This window comes from Lissotriton helveticus, chromosome 2_2, assembly GCF_964261635.1.
Source record: "Lissotriton helveticus chromosome 2_2, aLisHel1.1, whole genome shotgun sequence".
Lineage (NCBI taxonomy): Eukaryota > Metazoa > Chordata > Amphibia > Caudata > Salamandridae > Lissotriton > Lissotriton helveticus.
In genome coordinates this window covers 338,311,058-338,332,132 of record NC_136060.1, presented here as the reverse complement: position 1 = coordinate 338,332,132, position 21,075 = coordinate 338,311,058, and the positions used below count along the sequence as shown (strand labels likewise).

The 21,075-nt window shown below is 43.7% G+C and overlaps 1 protein-coding gene across 1 annotated transcript in view; it reads right to left on the bottom strand.

Annotated features, from left to right (window-relative positions):
* EVC (EvC ciliary complex subunit 1) overlaps window positions 1-21,075 on the bottom strand; it is a 675,738-nt gene that overhangs the window by 183,294 nt on the left and 471,369 nt on the right. Inside the window, exon 12 of the mRNA XM_078678487.1 lies at window positions 5,326-5,538. Coding sequence (XP_078534613.1) covers window positions 5,326-5,538 — 213 coding nt within the window. The remainder of the gene's footprint in view (window positions 1-5,325; window positions 5,539-21,075) is intronic.

Sequence of the window (21,075 nt, the reverse complement as noted above, 5' to 3'; positions counted from 1 at the left end):
TGGGGCTCTGGCAGGAGACGTGTAGCTTTAAATACCTTGCTTAGGTCCCGGGAAGAAGGCGGCCTGGCGGAACCGGATTTTGAGTGGTATTATCTGGCAGCGCAGCTACAGTGGCTCACGCAAGCTGTGGCGCGGGAGTTTAGAGGCCCGGACGGCCCACAGGGTCGGATTGTGCAGCGCCATGTCCTGTCCTTCATCGTGCTCCAACAAGGGCTTCGGTTGGATCAGTTGACTCTGGAGGAGCGCACCCTTCGCCGGTGCTGGCTTCGTAGCCACAAGCGGGCAGGATGTCGCGTTCCATATGCGCCGGAGATCCCTTTGGGCATGTGTACGGCCCTCCCACATGGTGGGGACTGGTCGGCACTAGCCACCTGGGAGGATCGGGGGGTCCACATGATAGGGGATTTGTATAGGGATGGTGCCCTGCTGTCGTTTTACGACCTACAAGAGGCCTTCAATCTCCCGAGGGGTGACTTCTTGCTCCATGCGGCTCTAGTGACTGGGATTCAGAAGCGCTGGAAGATGGGGCTGGTAGAGCCCCCCACGTCGCTGGGCTGCCAGTACGTCGTGATGGCAGCTGGCACTTATAAGGCCATCACCTGTCTATACCGGAGACTGGCGCTAGATGGACCTCCTCCCCTAGACAAGCTGCGGGAACGCTGGGAGGCTGACCTCGGTCGGCAGATACCGGAGACGACCTGGCCTCAGCTTGTACGTAGGGCTGGAAGGGCACGCGCAATGTTAGGTTCCATCTGGTTCAGTACTTCACTCTACATAGGGCGTATTGGACGCCGGCCAAAATCCAACGGGTCTTTGGTGGCGCGCACTCGGTATGTCCCCGCTGCGCTACGGAGGGTGCTGACTTTGGGCACATGTTCTGGTCGTGCGCTGGGCTTGGCACTTACTGGACTGAAGTTCTGTCTTGCTTGAATGCGGTTACGGGACGCCAGATCGACACGGATATGGGGACTTGCCTCTTACTCTGGTTTCCGCATACTCCAACCACGAAGATTACCAGCAAATTGTTCGACCTGGGATTAATTCTGGCCAAGAGGGAACTCACACTGCATTGGAAATCTAGAGGGGGGCCTAACTTCCTGAGATGGCGGGGGTGCTTCCTGCAATGGGCTACTAGTGAAGGGACTCTTAGATTACAATTAGCTAGGCGCACCGCTAACGATAAAGCACTAGATGCGGCCAGGGCGTGGAGCGCGCTAGTGACGGACCTACAGTCTCTTTCAGAAGTTGATGAGGATGGGGAGGACGGCGCGCTGGCGAGCCAGGAGGGGACAACCGGGGTAGAGAGCGTGGGGGCACTGGCTGAGGAGGCGGGGCGCTAGGCAGCATGACCAGCAGCGAACGAAGAGGGATTACATGTGTCACATACGATCATGAACGGAATGGGTAACATACACTGCTGTGAACAGCGCCTGGACTTCCATTTGGCTGTGGAACCGTGACTGGAAATGTTTAGGGGAGGTCACCCGCTGCTTCTGGAATGTTTATGGCATGCCGTAGGAGGGGCGGTAGAGGCACACTGACAAGGGGGGGTGGGGGTAGTGGGGGAGGTGGGAAATAGCAGATAGGGCTTCGTTGGCTGGGAATGTTAACGACGCTGCATTACTGTACATCATGATGATCGAGATACATATGGAGCGTGAATGTATGGTGTTTGCAAAAAATCAATAAAAATTTGTTTAAAAAAAAACAAAAAACGATTTACATCTGTAGATACGTTGCAATATCATGATAATAATCGGTATACTTGTATGTAAAATGTAATGGTTCTAATTAACCATGCATGAATAAACTTACTTGATTTTAACATTAACTAAGTAATCAGTAAGTGCTGCTTTGTGATATATCAAATATGGTAATAGCATAATCGTACAGTAATACATTTAAACTGTATTATTATCTGCGCAGGGGTCAACAGCATTTTCCTGCATAAAAGCCTGCTTTAAAAATAAAAGTCATATTTTCATACGGTGACTCAGGATAGGGCTAGAAAAACCACTGTTGCGGTATTGTGAAATGTATCAAAAACTGAAATAATTGGTGGACATAACATTTTGTGAATATGCTCTAAAGTCGATTTTTGTAAATATTTATTCATCTATGCCTGAAGACTGGATATCCTCAAAACTATTTCTCCCAGGTTCCACCACCTACATTGACAGCAGTTAGTTTTTTTCACAGTTTGGCTGATAGGTGCCAATGGCTCACATTAAGAGCCTTTGGGAGTAGTTGGCCGTATGACAGCTATCATGCAGAAAGGCTGGGAAGATTAATTGTAGGCCTGGGCGGAGTTCGCAGAGATTCACCCTGCAGGATTCCGCGGAGTTATGGAAAAACGCAGCAAGATTCCGCGGATTTCCATGAACTGGCAGAGTAATTTGAACCGAGATGCACACCTTGAATTGAGGCAGTCCTTGCTCATAAAAACACGACTAAATTAAATAAGAGCGATTCTACACTACATGTTGCCAGTAGATGGTGGAATTGAGCCCAACCTGAATTGAGAAATTATTCTTAAAAGCGAACTTTTGCAAGTATTCTTTCTCTCTATGCTCTTGCTCACAGAACCATCTTTACAAACCAGAGTAACATCTTTAAACACCGAAGGGACATCTATACAAATGAGAGTGACATTTTTAGAAACCGGAGTAACATGGTTACACACTGAAGGGACATCTTTGCACACCTGAGTGGCATCCAACTACATGGACTAGAAAACATGCAGCTTTTCCACTTGAGTGACATCTTTGCAAGCAGGAAGGATATGTTTACAAACCAGAGTGACAATGTTGTGAATCAGAGGGGTATCTTTACTAACCTGTGTGCCATTTTTATTCACTGGAGTGACATCTTTATACAAACCAGAGTGATGTCCTTATGAATTGGAGTGACATATTTACAAATGTTGGTGATATTGCTGCGGAGCACAATGACATCTTTACGAAGCGGGTGGAAATCCGGCCTTGTCATACAAGGACAACGGAGAGTATCTGTTTGAGGATGTATGAGGGCTGGGCTGAACTTCAAACATTGAGTCCTAGCCCGTAGTCTGAACAAAGTTACATCATTAAATAAAAGGCAAGGGCAAGCTGCACTGCTCAGGCAGAATTTGGTGGAAGAAAGTAGACAGCATGTATGCATGTGTGTATGCATGTGTGCATGTATGTAGATGTGCATATATGTGTGGGTGTGGTATTTGAATAGTTTGCTCGTGCGACAAGGCTGTCTATACGCAAACTGAATGAAAAGTTGTGGCTGCCATCTTAGGACCTGAGGACTCAGTCTCTGAGTCCTACAAAATAAAGTAAAAAAGGACCACTCCATCTCCTGGGACCAAAATGAGTAAAGTTTTTTTCTTGGGATACAGTGGATCCGATGATCCATCACGAGACCCAGTGAGGCTCCTATGGAGGATTGCGGCAGCTCTGCTGTGTTACAAAATAAAAAAAGGGGGATTGGGTGTCCACAGGGGGTTGGCTGTCTGTGGAAGTTTGGCGCAGGGCCTGGGCGCTGGTCACATTCTGTCCCCAACCCCCACCATGAAGGGTCAAAGGCCATCAGCAGCGGGGTTGAATGCCCAAGTGAATTTGGGTGCAGAGCCTGACCACAGGCCCAGCCCTGTGGCTAACGGCACGCTGCCCACAGCGATGGGCATACTACTTTACGTTAAAAAGACCAAAGAAATTCTCTAAAACAACCAAAGGTTAAAGTAAAATTATGGTTAGGAATTCTAATAATATTTTACTTTACATTACCTCCCTAGTAATTTACTAAAAAACCAAAGGGTAAAGGAACGTTATAATTACGTGAAAATGTCAGTTAAAACAAAATATTTTACACTGAAATTCACAAGTAATAGTTATCCCAAGTAACTATAATGTGTGCCCTAAAGTAACTATAACTTTTGCCCTCTAAATGTACTGCTTTGTACCTTCACATTGTACACCATTCATGACAAGTTCAATGACTGCATTGATAACATCCCTAATGATATCTGAAATTACATCATAACAACACTGTACATGCCTGAGGTGGCTTGGTGTGTTCAAAATAAAGATGTACCTGCGGACACCAGTAATTACCAGTAGGTGAGTATAATTCATGCATTCCATCCATCGCTTTTTTTGTATACTTCAGTGTGATGCCCTTTTGATAACACATTCACAATAATACTGACTTTTAAACCCTTTTGTTTGCTATGGTACCTCCAGAACCCCTTATCTATGTTTAGTCCTTTCAATCTTTTTTTACTCATTACATGGTTTTACATTTAGACAAAAATTTGTTTGGAAACTTAACTTTTTGGTTATTTGACTTTGTGTTTTAGTTCTGCTCAAATTCTTTACTCAAGTCTCTGAGGAGAGCCAGACATAGCTGCCAAATTTTCCTGGTCAGTGTGTGATGTGTTGCTTCAATGCTGGTTGTTTCTTATTTGGAGTTTGGGTAGTCCTGTTTTATAATGGAATAAATAAGCATACAAGTCCAAGTTTTCAAAGAAAAAACATAGACTGGAGCACCACATCACGCATGGACCTGGGAAACTTGGGATGGTTGCCTGTCACTTTTGTGCCAGGTGCTAAACAGGGTAATCCATGATCCTCTATGAAATTATGTTTACCTGTAAATGCACTGGCTTACTAACTTTGTAGGAATTCCTACCTTGCCCCATTCAGTCAATTACAAACTAAATAGGTCAGGGAAAGGCGGTATGTGAATTACAGTGGCCTCTTTAATAAAATATTTAGGCATATAGCATACCATTTAAAATCTAGGTATTAATTTAGCTAGACATAGTTTAAGTGCCTTTCTGCTACTTCTTGACTTTGGCAATCATATCCAGATGTTGGTGTATTTTAATATAACTAATCTATTATGGTCACTACATATATAAATAATCCAAACTTTCTTGAGCAATGCACCTTTATAGATACCATGTACATCATTTTTGATTGATGCTGCGGTCACTAAACAAATATTAAATTATCTACAGTGTGTCCTCAGACTTCTATTGAGGAGATTAGGTGTTTCAAAGCCTCACTAAAAAATTACGTTTTTAAGATTAACAGTACAAAATCAACTTTTAGAACTCCATCTAGTGCACTTTAATAAGCTGACAGATCTTTCTGAAATATATAGCCAAGCTGTGAAGCAGCGATGGAATTGCAACCCTCAACTACTGTTTATTTGTTAGATTGAACAATTACTAGGGTACCGCTCCTCTAAACAGGTTTTCAGAGCAACACCTATCAAGTTAGCTTTCACTCACTCATTCCACATATTCAGCATGTCATTTTAATGTATCTGTACCTGTTTTTCTTGCAGCAGCTGCTCCTGAAAAAGTTTCAAACTTCTTTTCCTTTGGTCGTCTGCCTTTTCCAACTCGAGCATCAGGTTTTGTCGCATTTCTTGCCTCAGAAGTTCACACTCTCCTAAGGAGACTGTGGTAATTGTGGGCAGAGTTCTCAGAAGGAGTTCTTTGATCAGCTTCTCAAAAGCCTGTGACGATGCTGAATACAGATCCTAATGAAAAGATTAAAAACATAAACGCTATTAGGGTGTAGTTGAGCCCCCTCTTAGAACGTGCCTACAAATGCCAAACACAGCTCCTATTTTTTTCATTTCTTATCTTTACGATTACAACACACTATGGAGTTTTGGATCTTTTGAAGGTAAATTTATTAGCCAATTTTCCACCATTAATGTCAGAAGGTAAGGAACATTGCTCATGTTTACTCATGGAGACACCATCATCACCATTCTCTTAATGCATTTGGATAGTGATTAATAATCAAAGAAATGAGACAATACATCTTTAAGACATCGCTCATTCTACTGGCAAAAGCTTGCAATGTGGCTCATTTTAAGGCTGTGTATCTAGCTTCCATATGTCTTCACTAATCAGGTCGCCAATAATTTACTTATGAAATATTATGATAATAATAATTTTAGAAAAACGTTTTTGGTGAGATGTACAACTCCTTGAAATATGCATCTCTGAAAACAATGCATCCTCAAGGTGTTTACCAGAAGATAGAAAACCTACCCATCCCCAGGTCTAAGCTCATCTGCACTTAGAAACTGTTCATTCCTTTCAGTATGTTTTATAAATGTGTTTGCTTAATTCGTTAAGCAATACCATGCCACACTAAGGAACTGATTCAGAGAGAAGGTCAGAAATATGCTTCCACCGAGTCAGCCCTGCATTTGCAGCAAATGTTAGACTTTTTTTTAATTCTCGAACAATTCCAGGAATACTACTGGAAAACCACTCCGAAGCATAAACATCTACAAATTCTGAAAGGTTTGATGACAGAATATCAAGAAAAACAATATTGATTCACCAAAATATTTTCAAAAAATATTGCTTAAAAAAATATCACCATAGTATACTTAACAACCCCCCCAAAAATATAATTGGCATATATCACAGTTAAAAATATCTGCAATTAACAATATCGAACACACAAATATTGAGCATCAAAATATCATCGAAAATAAGGAGACAAAAATGTTTTAAATCATTAATTTCTTTTTCTTAATTTAAATAACACAAAAATACCAGTAAGTAAAGAAACGTCTTAATAATAAATTCAAACACAGATAAAATTATTCACATATATAACCATATTTATATTCAGAATGCATATCCTATAAAAAATAAACATTTTCAAAATATTAAACATTACGAGAAAAAAAATTACAATGCACCCCCCAAAAAAACATGTTCATTTAAAATATGTTAATAATACAAAAATCAAAAAAATACACAAACTAAAAATCACAAGAAGCAAAAGCATCCACTAAAAAGGAAACGGAAAACATTAAAACTGCAAAGTAGTCAATAAAATGTACCAATAAAACTAACCATTACAAATATAAACCTAATTATGTGAACACTAAAAAAGAGCACAAAACCTCATTATTTTTCACAGCAAAAACTTAACTACAAGAAAACAATGAGTGAAGGATAACCCAGAAGAAAAAGTTAAAAAAATGACAAGTTTAAAAATGAACTTAACTACAATGATACCTTTTTTTGTTATAAAGATTTTTTATTGACAATGCAATAGCAAATTAGACAATTCACAATATTTAACCTTTATATACGGCATATTTAAACAAGCGAAAGGAAAAAGAAGAAAAAAGAAAAAAAAGGCGAAGAACCAAAAGGCAACACAGCTGTAAAGAGTAAACACTATTGCATTGTATATTTTCAAGCCCTCCCCCACCCCTTAACTACCCTTGCCACCCAACCCATCACCCCCAAGAGTTGGTCATTCTCTTACGACTCCCCACATTAGTTTTTATAAGTTACACCAAAAATTATTTCATTACACATCCTTTCTTCGCAAGCCATTTAGTCATGGGTGCCCAGATTTCTAGTCCTTTTTGCTGAGAACGGGTTCCCCTCCTTGAATGAATAGCTTTCTCTAAATTATAATTAGAGGTTAGCCGAGTGAGCCATTGCTGAAAACCAGGTGGTTTTGGGTCCAGCCAGACAGAGGCTATATACTGCCATGCCCATAAACACTAACCTTCCCCTCCCCCCCCCCCCCGAGTTCCCTACAGGTCAACGTCTACCCCAAGACCAACAAGTGTAGGAGAGAGGAAGCAGGTAATCCCCATATCTACATTATAGAATCTGGAAGTTTCATTTTTTAAGCTATCCAAGGCTTTGTATGTAGCAAAAATATGGATAAGGTCAACCTGTTATAGATCACAGCGTGGGCAGGTGGTTCCTTTCCCCGTACCCTACTTGGCAATTTTTTTCGGGGTATAATATAAAGAAAAACATGTTTTATAATATTGTGCTTGTGGCCTTGCAGGGACTAAAGTGTTCTGGGCTAAATTAATTGAGTGAAAAAATAGTTCTTCAGTAACACCAATTTCTATTTTCCATTTTGTTGTTCGATCATCCAAATCGTCTACCCTCAAAGAATTAAACAAATTATATACAAAACCAATAGATAAATCTCTATTTTTCCTGAATTTATCCATAATGTCTAAGTTTAAAAACCCTTTTCGGTCCTCCCACCTTTTTCGACAAAGTCTCTGATTTGTAAAAATTTCAAGAAATCTCTATTCTCCAACCCAAATTGCTCTCGTAAATTTTCAAACTTTACCAGCCCATTTACGGAAAAAACATTGCCATGTTTACTCATGCCTGCCTCACTCCGTCTTTCTGTGATTGGGCCCAATGATACCTAATATAATTTTGGAATGCAAATACATAAATACATTACTAAAGTCTGTCATATATTATGTGTAAATTCTTGGTTTTTTAAGAAACACTTCAGCAAAAATAGAAATACTGCATACTAAAAAATCCAACTCCATACTCGCAACCTGGAAAAATGTACTTTCAAAGTGAATAAAATAAAAACAAATATATAAATAAGACAACCATTCCACGTTAAACTTAACCCTAAAACACCATCATCCCCAAAACTAACCAAACCTATATTTTTTTAACATGAAACAAATATTTTCTCACTAACAGAAAAAGAAAGCCCACCTGAACCAAATCTCGACAACATCAAATATTAACAGAAGAAAATCAAGTGCAACTTAAAGCAACAGCACATATGTAAATATAAGAAGTAAACCATTTAAAAACATATTTCAATTATATTAACACACAAGAAACGTTTTTACATATATTAATTTTAAAATGTTGCCACTTTCAGACAGAATGGCAGAAAGAGCCACATATATCACATCACAGAAAGGCAAACAATTGTTCTCACACATGGGATGCATAAACAGCAAGGAAACCACAAGAATGGTGAAGGTGAATGGGAAATGTACTAAATATTATGCAATTGCTTGTTAGGGGAGAGCTACAATGTAATTAACATAAGAAAACACAATCCCCAAAATGTAACAAAGGTGGTAAGGTACATACTTCAAGATCTAAAAGAGGCAAGCACTAGTTCCAAAGAACCCACTGTTAAACTTTTAAAAGACAGGTTCTTCTAGTACCTGCAAAAGACACACAGTTGATGGATGGAATGCAAAGCAAACCAAACATTCTCCCCAGTCAATACATCTGGGTTAAATCCATCGTTCATTTGCTCACCATCCCACCCCAGTTTAGACCCAGCATATGCAAATCAGTCTTAGCTCTGTGCCTCATGGGAACAGTCCAGAGCGAACTGCCACGCCAGGTCCTCCCTGGACCAGAAACAAGCATCCCAAGATCGGTTTTGGTTCTAGTATCTTGTTTCCCGTCCAGGAAGAACCTGGCCTGCCAGTCCGGGCTGGACTGTTCCCATTGGACGCAGGGTCAAGACTGATTTGCATATGGCTGAGTTCAAACTGGAATGGCATGGGGAGCAAAAAAACGATGGATTTAGGCCCAGATCTCTGTACTGGGTTTAATGCATGGCATTGTTCTGTATTCTGTCCATCAATTGTTCTTTTGCATTAGTCACCCTGAGTGGGACAGGTATGCCCAGATGTGGGTCCTGTGCTCTCCATGCCACTGGAGTCAAGCTATCCTGGCTGATGAGGGGTGAAACCATGTAACCAGACCTAGGATGCTTGTTTCCAGTCCAGGGTGGACCTACAGTGGCAGTTCAGGCTGGATTGTTACCATTGGGCGCAGGGTCAAGACTCATTTGCCTATAGCTGGCTTCAAACTGGAATGGCATGGGGAGCAAACACCGATGAATGTAGGCCCAGGCCTCTGTACTGGGGTGAATGTATGACAGTGTTTTGCATTCTGCCCATCAATTGTTCTTTTTGCATTTGTCACCCCGAGTGGAACGGGTATGCCCAGATGTGGGTCCTGTGCTCTCCATGCCACTGGAGTCAAGCTATCCTGGCTGATGAGGGGTGAAACCTCAAAACCGGTCCTGGGATGCTTGTTTCCAGTCCAGGGAGGACCTGGCCTGGCAGTTCGGACTGTTCGCATTAGGCACAGGGTCAAGACTGATTTGCATATGGTTGGGTTCAAACTGAAATGGCAGGAGGAGCAAAAAAACGATGGATTTAGGCCAAGATCTCTGTACTGGGGTGAATGTATGACATTGTTCTGCATTCTGTCCATCAATTGTTCTTTCTTCTAGTACCTGAGCATATTACAGGTTAGATAACAGTAATTCCTACTAAAAAAATAATAATATTAAATACTAATCAAGCCACACGTCAAACCACTACTGCCCATAAAGGATACAAAGATATGCAGATTTCAGAACACCTAAACACTATACATAACTATGACCCTTTCCTCCTACACAACAATCACAATAGCAACAAAAGAATAATCGTATTTGCAACTGAGAACAACCTGCTAAATCTAAGCCAATGTAAAACATGGATGATGGACAGAACATTTAAAATGTGCCCTTCACCACTCACACAGATATTTACCATGAATATCATAATACCAACATACCCCTCATTTATTCGTTACTGCCTAACACATTTCAACTTAATATGAACTTGTAAATTGCATCAATCAGTAAAAACTACTCCCCACACAAAATTATAAAGGACTTGGAACTGGCAATGATACATAATATAGGAAATTGGGTTACTGGTGTGTGGGCGGTGAAACCACAATTTCTGTCAGGATGAAGTCACACCCAATCCCAAATTAACCTGTGTTTAACCTTATGGTAGCTTGGCGCTAAAGCAGTCAGTCTTAACTTAGAGGCAATGTGTAAAGTATTTATGCAGCACCTTAAACAGTAATAAAGTCACAAGTTTAGGCTGACTGTGATGGGGTGCGGGTTGGATTTTGTGAGCATCTTAGGCCCACTGAACAAAGTACCTTATATCTAGGTTGTGCAAGATCCTTTGTAGAGGATGTGTTATGCAGTGGTGGCACCGATGGGATGCTGGCTGCGATGAGAGCTTCTGCTTCGAGGATGGGTCGTGCAGCAGCATGTTCGTGGAGCTGCTGGGCAGCAGTGCGAGGTCCTGTGCTGAGAAGGCGTCATGAAGCAGCGGTTCTGAAGAGCTTGGGGTCCTGCATTGGGAATGCATCACGCACAGGTAGTTCCGATACAAAGCTGCAATGCACTGCACTGCATTAGCTCTGCTTGGACCACGACTTTGCTGGCAGAGCGCCTTCAGCCCCATTTCCAAAGGCCCAGGGCTGGATGGCAGCACTCGGAGTGGGGGGCAAGTCTCATGGCACGTAGAGTCCAGGTGCTGGCTTCAAGGTCGTTGGAGCCTCTTCAGTCCTTGAGGCTCAGATCAGGAACACAGCCAACTTGCCTTTAGAGTCATTCTGGTGCTCTTGGATTCAGTATGCAGGTCCAGTCCTTTTCACTCAGGCAGCAGGGCAAAAGAGCAGCAGTCTATTTTGCAGCAGAGCAGCACAACAGTCCTTCTGAGTCTTCCACAGGTCTAGAGATGTACTGAAGAGTTGGGTCAAATATTTTTGCTTGGCCACAGCTTAGAATTAGGAGAGGGTTCAGGAGGTTTACACCCCTGAAACGGCCAACCAAATCATCGTGCGCACTTAAGTGAACATAACACTCCTCCCCCTGCTGGCTGAAAGCCAAGCCCATCTCGGCCCACCCCCACCCAACCCCTTAAACAAAACTGCGCCAGGACCATGAAAATAAAATGATAATAACATTATGTTATCATTTTTTTTTTTCGTGTGGGGCGGCACTCCGCCTTAACGGAGGAGCCGACGGTGCATCATACATATTACATTTTGCTTGAAAATGTCAAAGATTTCACTTTTTAAAAAACGGCCAGTTGCAAAACAAATACATGTATCTTCCAATTTAAACAAGAAATCAATGTCAATTTGTTGTTTCAAAGGGTCAATACCTGACAAAAACTGTTTCTTTCTTGGTGAGAGAGTACGATAAAAACAATGTTCTATGTTATAACGTCAATTTAACCTACATGAAAAATCCACCCATCCCTAAAAAAAGTATCAACCCCAATTTTACCCCCAACCACTGGTTTCACAGATCTAGGCCCACCATCATAAGAAATAAATTTCGAAAGGTCTTTTTCATTAAAACGTGAGAAGTTCATTGGGTTTCCCTTTCACTAACAGTGTATTGTTTGGAATTCTGGTATCTCAGCATATGAAACAAACACGTGAGAGCAGCCAAAGATAGCAATACAATCTAACATCTTTTGAACTATTACAGATTGAACCAGATTAAGGGATCCACACGTGATCCCCAAAGTTTGGATCTGATATACATTTTTAGAGAATTTCCAAGCAGAGGATGAAGGTTAACGCGAGCAAGAGGATTGGTGTACTGCATAAAGGGTGTACCAACCTGATCCTCAGTGTATCATGGGAGTTGTTCCATATTTTTTCAGACTGGGCGAGGTCTTGAATCATGGAAAATGGGGGTTTTATGGATAAGTGTGATGTGACCACCGATATTTTCGCAAATATTACGGGGAGGATGGAATGTGTAAAGTGAAAGTCAGTTGTAACATGACGTGGCACAAATGGTTGTAATTAGAGAGGTTATTGTTGACTAAGAGGTTGCCAATGTTTCATTTCATTCGATGAAGCAGACGGTGTTGCATTTTCATGGCCGATGGCTTTTGGCATTTATGCAACAAGTCTACATTAAAAATGGTGCAAGCCAATGGAGTGAGGAAGAGCACATGAAAATCTGGACAGGATTTAGATGGTTCTATTTCCTGAAAGTTACATGAATTACATGTTGTTGAAGCTGCCTGGCAGTTTGGGTTAGACTGTTCCCATTGGGCGCAAGACTGATTTGCATATGGCTGGGTCAAAACTAGAATGGCATGGTGAGCAAAAAAAACGATAGATTTAGGCCCAGATCTCTGTACTGGGGTGAATGTATGACATTGTTCTGCATTCTGTCCATCAATTCTTCTTTTTGCAGCTGCTATCTTATACAAGGATTGTGGAAGACTATCAAGAAGGGCTTTAGGAAGACATATGTTTAAATTCTCCCAATGTCTCTAGTGTCTTGCGATTTAGTAGCTCAGTTATTTACCCCCACAGGTTCTATGTGGCACCTTTACAAATGCTATATTTATGTATAAATTCAATATAAATGATCCACTATTTTGAGAACTGACTTATGGTTCTTATAATCACATATGTTAAATTACAGCAAATGAATATGTCTAGACATCTGAATTTTTTGCTGAACTGAATTGTGCAAACATTTCTGAATTAATCCTTTGGTACCGTTGTTTGTCTGAGTTAACTACGAAAGGCTGTTGAAATGCAGGGTTTCCCCGTTCTTGAATACCTGCTTGATCTGTTCCAACACACATTATTTAGGTTAAGAAATTGAGAACATGATTTAGAATTTGGTCAAAAAGGTACTCCTCCACAAATGTGGTGGAGTACCCTGTCTGCAAAGCTGACAGTCTGCTCAATTTATTTAGAGTTGGATGGACTGCCTTGTTTCCACCTGCAGTGGCCGTGCCAGTTCAGTCCCGGGAAACCTTAAACCAACAGTCTGATGGAATTTGAGCAGTTGGTCTAAATACCTTAGAGTGTCCGCACTACTTACTGTGGACAGTCTGATGTGCTTTTTTTCCTGGTCGGGCCACCAGGAAAAGCCTGATTAACCCATATAGGTATATTTTTTTTATGACTCCCACGCCCTGGGAGGAAATTTCCATTATGTCAATGTTTTGTTTTTTTAGACAAACTTTATTGCCTTTTACATTTCACTCAGCCCTGTCGCTGATAGTTGGAAAGATAAATACATTGTATTTTCAGGATCATTGAATCCTGTTACATATAGTGTATACCTATGTCAGTATGGTCCTTTGTTCCAGCTGTCCTGTCTTTTGCACAATAAGGCGTATTCTATCCACATTCTGTTTTTCTCCGTCCTCCCACCCTCCCCCAACAAGTTAATCAACACCTATGCCCCCTCCCTCACCGCACTGCTGTCTCCTACAATCGTTCATTGAGCTCTATAATTCACCTCCATTATACCGTGTGATGTGTGTTTGAATTACTCAGTCCCCTCTTTTCCGGGTCCAGGCACCCTCTTGTCTAAAGGATACTACGAATCCTCATCTATCAGGATCGGCGCTATTACCCCTTCCTGATCTAGTCTCTGGGAATTCCCCTGTTGTGAAGGTCACTCAGGGGTGGAGGCCTCAGATTCTCAGCCATTGCTCCGCGTTTCCTCCATCAGAACCTCCCATGCTCGAGCTCTTTCAACTTTCCTATACCCTGTCTCGCATTGAGGAAGAAGACCCTGCCCTCACACCCCGCCCATTTCACCACCTCTTGCGTCCATCTATGAATATTGGTGCCGTCTGTCGCCTACCATCTGCTAGTGATTTCCCGCTTAGCAAGTATGAAGGCGAGGTCCTGAAACCTACCTGTCGTCTTAGTTTTGGAGGTGTGTGGGAACAGGCTAAACAGGACGTGTGTCGGGGTACATGGGATTACCCTCTCTGTTATCCTAGCTATCTCCCGGGTAACCTCCTGCCAGTATTGTGTCAAGGATTGGCAGCTCCATTGTGGAAAATGACCAAAATTAGGTATATATAAGCGGCGTTCATTCATGTTCACCACAGCCACTGTTGAAAGTAAAGTGAGAATCGTGAAACAGTGGCCACGCCATCTTGTCCCTTTTAGGCCCCATCATGCACGTAAGTGGCAGCCATTTTGTGTGTCGTGGCCTCTCTGCCCACTGCCAATAGCCTGCGCGTCTCTCCCCCTCACTCCTCGGCCTCGCAAGCATTCCCCCGCGCCCCGACAGCCCCCGGTCTCTCCTGCTTGGGCCATAAGCGCACCTCTAACGCAACCCTGTCTCCGAGCCACATCCCGTGCTGAACCCCCTCACTCTTTCATCTCATTCAAAGAACAGGCCTTTTGATAACCTCTTCCTCCCTGCCCGATTGTCCGGCCTGATCCCAGGCCATCACCTAGCCCAACAGATGCAGTTTATTGCCCCCTACAGTAGGACCTCGCCTCACATCAAAGGAGCGGGGATTAATCAATGCTTTCGCACCCCGAAGATCCGACTGATCACACACATCCCCGTTCCCAGCGGAATGTCCAGCTGCGCGATAACCACCACATGCTGAGATCGGGGTGGGAACTCTACTGTAGATGTGTGTGGGAACGGGCCTGGCCCGGGGATTCCGAGGATGTCTTTTCTGTCCTTCAAAGAAACATTACGGATGCAGTGTATGTAATAAAGCCATAAACCTGTGTATAAGAGGCCAGGCCTCAGAGATGCGGTTAGAGCACCTCGAGAAGATACCCTGTTGTCTGATTTGACGTGTTCTGCTCCGTCGGAATAAACTCCTGTTTCCTGCCTTCTGTCTCCAGCGCCTGCCTCTTTGTTTGGTAATCTCGAATGGTATGAGAGGCGGCTAACGCCGGGCAAATACTGAAGGGTTCTTGGTCGAATTCGGCCCTACCTTTTCACAATTGGCGTCCCAAACGTGGGGCCCATCAGCGACACGTGGATCCAGTGGGAGAGGTCCCAACGACAGAGTGAACAACTGCAACGATCGGGAAGTGCACCTGCCCAATAGACCCTCGTCTGGCAGCCGATCATACGAACTTCACTGGTTCCGAGCAGACCTCTCTCGAGTGATCTACGGTCCTGACTGGGAACCATCAGGAGTGCCACAGCAATTACGGAGAATAGAGGACGATCAGGCGCTGGAAGTGGAAGACGAGAAACTGTCCATGCGGTCCGGGTAAGGTCGTGTAACACGACAAATTGCGAATTGATTGTTTGATTGTTTGAAAATACTAGTATTACTCATTTGATTGTTTCTGAGAGATTCTCTATTTGCAAACAAGCACAGAGTCGCAATACTCTGTTTAGTCTTTGCAGATAGTGAAGGGTAGGTAACGCAGGCCTTTGCCCCCATTGTAATCCGTCGTGCCTGCTTCCCTCTCCATTTGATTGATTGTTATCCAAGCATTTACTGTTTTGGAATTGGTTCTCTTTGGATCATTCTCTATTTGCAAACAAGCACAGAGTCGCAATACTCTGTTTAGTCTTTGCAGATAGTGAAGGATAGGTAACGCAGGTTTTTGCCCCCATTGTAATCCGCCGTGCCTATTTTTATCCCTCATTTGATTGATTGTTTATCCGAACATTGATCTTCGGAATTGGTTCTCTTTGGGTTATTCTCTATTCACAAATAAGCACAGAGTCGCAATACTCTGTTTAGTCTTTGCGGATAGTGAAGGATAGGTAGTGCAGACTTTTCTCCCCATTGTAACCCGTCATGCCTATCTTCTCCCCATTGTTCAGTAGTTGGTTCAGCCCGGACCGTTATTAGAGGTAGATCATCCGGCTCCACCGGAGGACACCCCTAATAAAAAGGACATATATATAAAAATACGGATTAGCCGTTGTATCGTGCTAGCAAACTATAACATAAAAATCGTTAGGGAAAACAAAAGGAATCGAACAAAATCAGTAGGCCACTGATGGGATCTTTTTGACCCCGCTAAAATAGAAACATTAGGAACAACCCCTCATGAGAAATATGAAACTAGTGAGAAGAACCGAGCTCGACGCCATGATGGCCGCAAGACAGCTCGGCTCCGTCGCCCACCCTGCCCAAATAACGACAAAACCCTATGCAAATATTATAAATATATACAACACTCCAGCAAAGTAACATGTTAAAACGTTTTATTATATAACTATTTACATGGCAGCCGGCTGCAACAACAAACCCAACGCATTCGCCGTCTGCTTAACGCTGTTCCTGTCCCTCCTTCCTTAAAGTAGCAATGTTGGGCTACTTTGGGCTACTTTTTAGTTGGCTTTGGGCTATAGAAAGTCTACAAAAGCCATCAGCCGGCGAGGTAGCGCCGGTGGCGGACCGTTGTGCGAATAGGCCGGAGGCAACCCAACGCGCCGAGGCCCGTCCCCGGATCGTCCAGAGGTGATGTCCAGCAAGTTGTGTGCGGGGGATGCCTTGCTGATGGCTCCCCCTTTTGTTGCCTGGTCCAGCCATTTCTTATACCTGCGCCAGGAGATGGCGCGGGGCGCCCGCAGATGGCGTGGGGCGCCCGCGGAGAGGCGGCGCGGACGGCCCCCTCTCCCCCGCCCCCCCAGGTGGAGGCTCCTCTCCCGCACTAAGACTGCCATTAGCGTTCCACTCGCTGACCCCCCCCACGGCTGGCTGACCGGGAGGGGCCGCTCCGGTGGCCATGGTGAAGGGCAGCTGCTGGGGGGGGGCTCTCAAGATGGCGGCCGACACCCCGGATTTGGGCCTGGTCCATTAGGATGGCTCTGGGCTACCTTGGAACTCGGATGCTTGCCTGCTCGGGCATGAGCCCCACTCTTGAAGACGTCCTCTCAGTTTTAAAGATTCTACGAGAGTCGTTGGCCCTCGACTCCCGCGGGCTTCCGGTGGGGGCAACCACCACTGTTGCTCGACTATCCCCCATGGATATGCCGCTGCCCCGGGCGACCGCCGCCTTATCCACATCTGGTGCCGAAGGAAAGACTGATTCAACGCATCTGTGGAGGGATACGCCTGCTGTCCCGCTCTCCGGAGTGGCCACAACATTGTCACAAGATGGTGGTGCTCTCATGCTGACACCGGCCTTTGTCCGAATTACTAAGAGACACTGTAGACTGCCAACTCGATCAGCTCCGGTGGGACCTCAGCGTGACCCGGTAGGGAAAATTTTGCCTTCCTCGCCTTTAAGTCGCGGTTCATGCCGCCTGTCCCTTCTGCTGGCGTTAACGGAATTTTTTGAACTGCCGAAAGGGATTCTGGTCCGGCCGCTAGTTATTGGAGGCATTCGAACTATACTCTGGACCCGCCTAGCCTCGACCCCAAAAAAAAATGGCGCCAGTATGGGCGGGACTTGCAACTCCTTATGACGATTCTAGTTACTTAGCCTTGATGTTATGGGGGATGTATGCGGTCTTTGTGCACATGGCGGGTGGGGAAGTGTACTGACTGAGCATGCGGACAACCCTATTGATGTCGGGTTTATTTACTATTGATTATTGTATTATTAAAAGCTCCGAAGTAATGTTACTCATGATACTCGCCCATGGTATGCGTATGAACGATTTTATTGTAACTGATCCTGTTATACTTTCAATTATAAAATCAACCTTCACTGATCCTGCAACCGTTTGTCACGTTTAGTTTTTTCCAATTAAATGGCTCGCTCGTTACGTGCTCCTATACTACAGTGTAATCTCTCCTCACCTCATGCGTTTCCCGTCTGCCCCGTGGCCGACCTGTATGGTTGGAGGCCCGTATTTGAATGCTGACATTTTTACAATCAAGGTTTTAAAAGAAAAATATATGGAACTAGCATCGTAACAGTCATTTAGATTGATAGGGTTGTTTTTTTAAATACCATGCTCTGCGAACTGGAACGACCCTATACCACCATAAACCTTTTCTTTTGCTCGAATGAAAACATGAATCCGTCACCCCCCCACCTTATACTGAATACCCCTGGCCTTTGACCCTCTCCTACACGCGGTCTGTACTACTGCCCTCGGGCGATCTATGTAATGAACAGACTACCATTGGTTATCTTTGCCGCACTACCAGTTCCTCTGGGCTTCAATGCCGAGACATAAGGGACTGCATCCCAGAGAGATGAGTCAAGTATGTGGTAGGTAAAAACATTTTCGTGTTTATGCGCGCTGATGTGCTTTGAACGCTGCCCCCCCCCCCCCTTTTCCTTTTTGCAGGTTACATCGGAATTTCAGCTGAAGTATGGAGAAGACCTAAAACCGCACCGTGTTCCACGCAAGGAAAATAGGCTAGCTCTGTGAGACGGTACATTATATGTAGGAGCTATCTCTGGGAGCATGAAAAATTGTATGGTATGAATGTGCGCATGAGCCCTGATTTGTACGGTATGAATGCGTATGTGTGGCGCACGTCTGGGTCAATAAAAGAATGCTTTTTGTGTATGATTGAGGTGTTGATCGAAACGGTTAATGGGATAGGAAAATTAAGCCCGAACATGGTACCTGCATGTAAAAGACGAATACAAATATAGCACTTTCCTTACTTAGGAACGACTCTCTCTGGAGCTAGCGAATGGGAGAGTGGCCTACACCAGAAACTTGAAGGCTTATTTCAGTACGACGAACCCAACCCCAACCGATATCCCAAATGTACACCCAAAATAATGCGCACCAGTGAGTCAATTTATGTGTTGACTAAATAAGAAAAGTTAAGAGTACCCCGGGTTGGGGTTCATCCAGAATCCCCCTCAGCCCAGATATTAGGGATATTGATATTTTTTAGATTCACCCCTTCTTCTTCCACCCTCATAGAAAAGTCAGAATTGTACCATCGCACTTCCGACTGACACCCCTCCTTTACCTCAGCTTGGATCATCATTTGCTAGATGTTGGGAGACCCCACCGTGAGTATAAGCACGACTGGACTAGTGTCCGACCAATTAAAAAGGAGTAAGTATTTTTGAAGCGAGGTTACCAACAAAAATTGTCTACTATTAGAAAGGAAGGAGAACAAAGAGCTCGACCCCCAAAATGAATTAAAAAGAATACTGAGAATACGCAACATGCATGACAAAGTCCTTTTGCCCAAAATAGCTCTGTGTTCTGTCTTAGGTTTCCGTACTTGATGTATGTATCTGGTATTTGTGTGTACGTAAACTATGAATTTATGTTTTCACTCAGCTTGTGTTTTATACGTGAAACCGACCCGTACTGTTCTATATGTCTGCGCACTGAATAACCTATTATTATACACAGCTCTCTCTCTCTCTCTCTCTTTATGTTGTACGTGTACTAATAGCCTATTTGGTGCACACGACGCTCTCTCCCTCTGAGGGCTCCCTTGCTCCCTTTTGAATAAATGACGACACTGTACCTCACCGGCACAGGTATAATTGGCTTTAGACGCGACAGTGTTTGAACAAATTGACAGAAACAAAACGATCGTATTTTGCCATATTACTACCTCTCCTTTCTGTAAAATGATGGAACTTAATTGGCTGAGAAAGAAAGGACAGGTAAGACGACTAATGTCCCCTAATCTGACCCTTAAAAGGGAACTATATGTCAGTGGCTTTTGTTTTAGTGCTTTAGTAACACCACCCTCATCATTCGGATTACCACCGCCCATTGCACAAAAATAGAATGTCCGAAACGTCCCCGTTTTTCCAGAATGGTCCCAGTTCTGTAACCAGCCGTCCCAGAAAATCTTAAAGACTGTAGCTGATGACCTTGTTTTTAAAGATAAATCGTCCAAAAACTGATAAAAGTTAGCCGTTGCTGTCAGAAAAGAAAAAGAAAAAAATGCTTAACGTATGTCCTTCCCTGGAAAAAGTAGCTGTAAGCCCATGATAATAAGCACTTCACTCTTTTTATGAATTAGCAGACCTTGAAGAAAAATATAGCTCAACAGGATTTGTTTTAGAAAAACACAAGTCTCTACTGGAGGAGCCGGTTTGAATTCGACAAACCATGTAATTGTTGGATATCAGACTTCTTGCCACGCTCGCGAATATAACAGGAATAAACACCAGACAGGCATGATGTTTGAAAATAGAAAGATACTTGCAGACCTGCACCACAGCCATGATGCATGAGTTAACAGCATACACTGATGTAAGGGTTACTAAGCATCCACCCTATCGTGACCAATAACGTTTCCCCAACTACTTGGGGTTGGGAGAGAAATTACAGTGTGTAAACCTCTTCCCCTGCCAGTTCTTTAAGACTTGTTTTTTTGTACTCATTTAAAGATAACGTGCGGTCGTCGGAGGAGAGGGGCCGGATGTGACGCACAGCCTGGCTGCAGATCGGGGAATATCTATGACCTCGACCAAGGTGGAGCCACAGAGCAAAGAGTTGCGGGACAAGGCACCATTCTCAACGTGGAAAGTGAAGGAAAGAAGGGCTGACCAGACGCCCCTGCATGTTGATGAGCTCGTGCCGAAAGTCCCAGCCCATTGTGCCCGATTGATGGGCCCACTTGCTTGAAATTTCTGCCCTCCTTGGTCCGTTTCAGACCCGATCCCGCTCCACCCTCTTTTCCCTCGGCCTCCCAAAGCACGCCCCCATCACCCCCTTTTTTCCATATGGAGTTTTTGAACTTGGCTTAAAGAAGAAACACAGCACA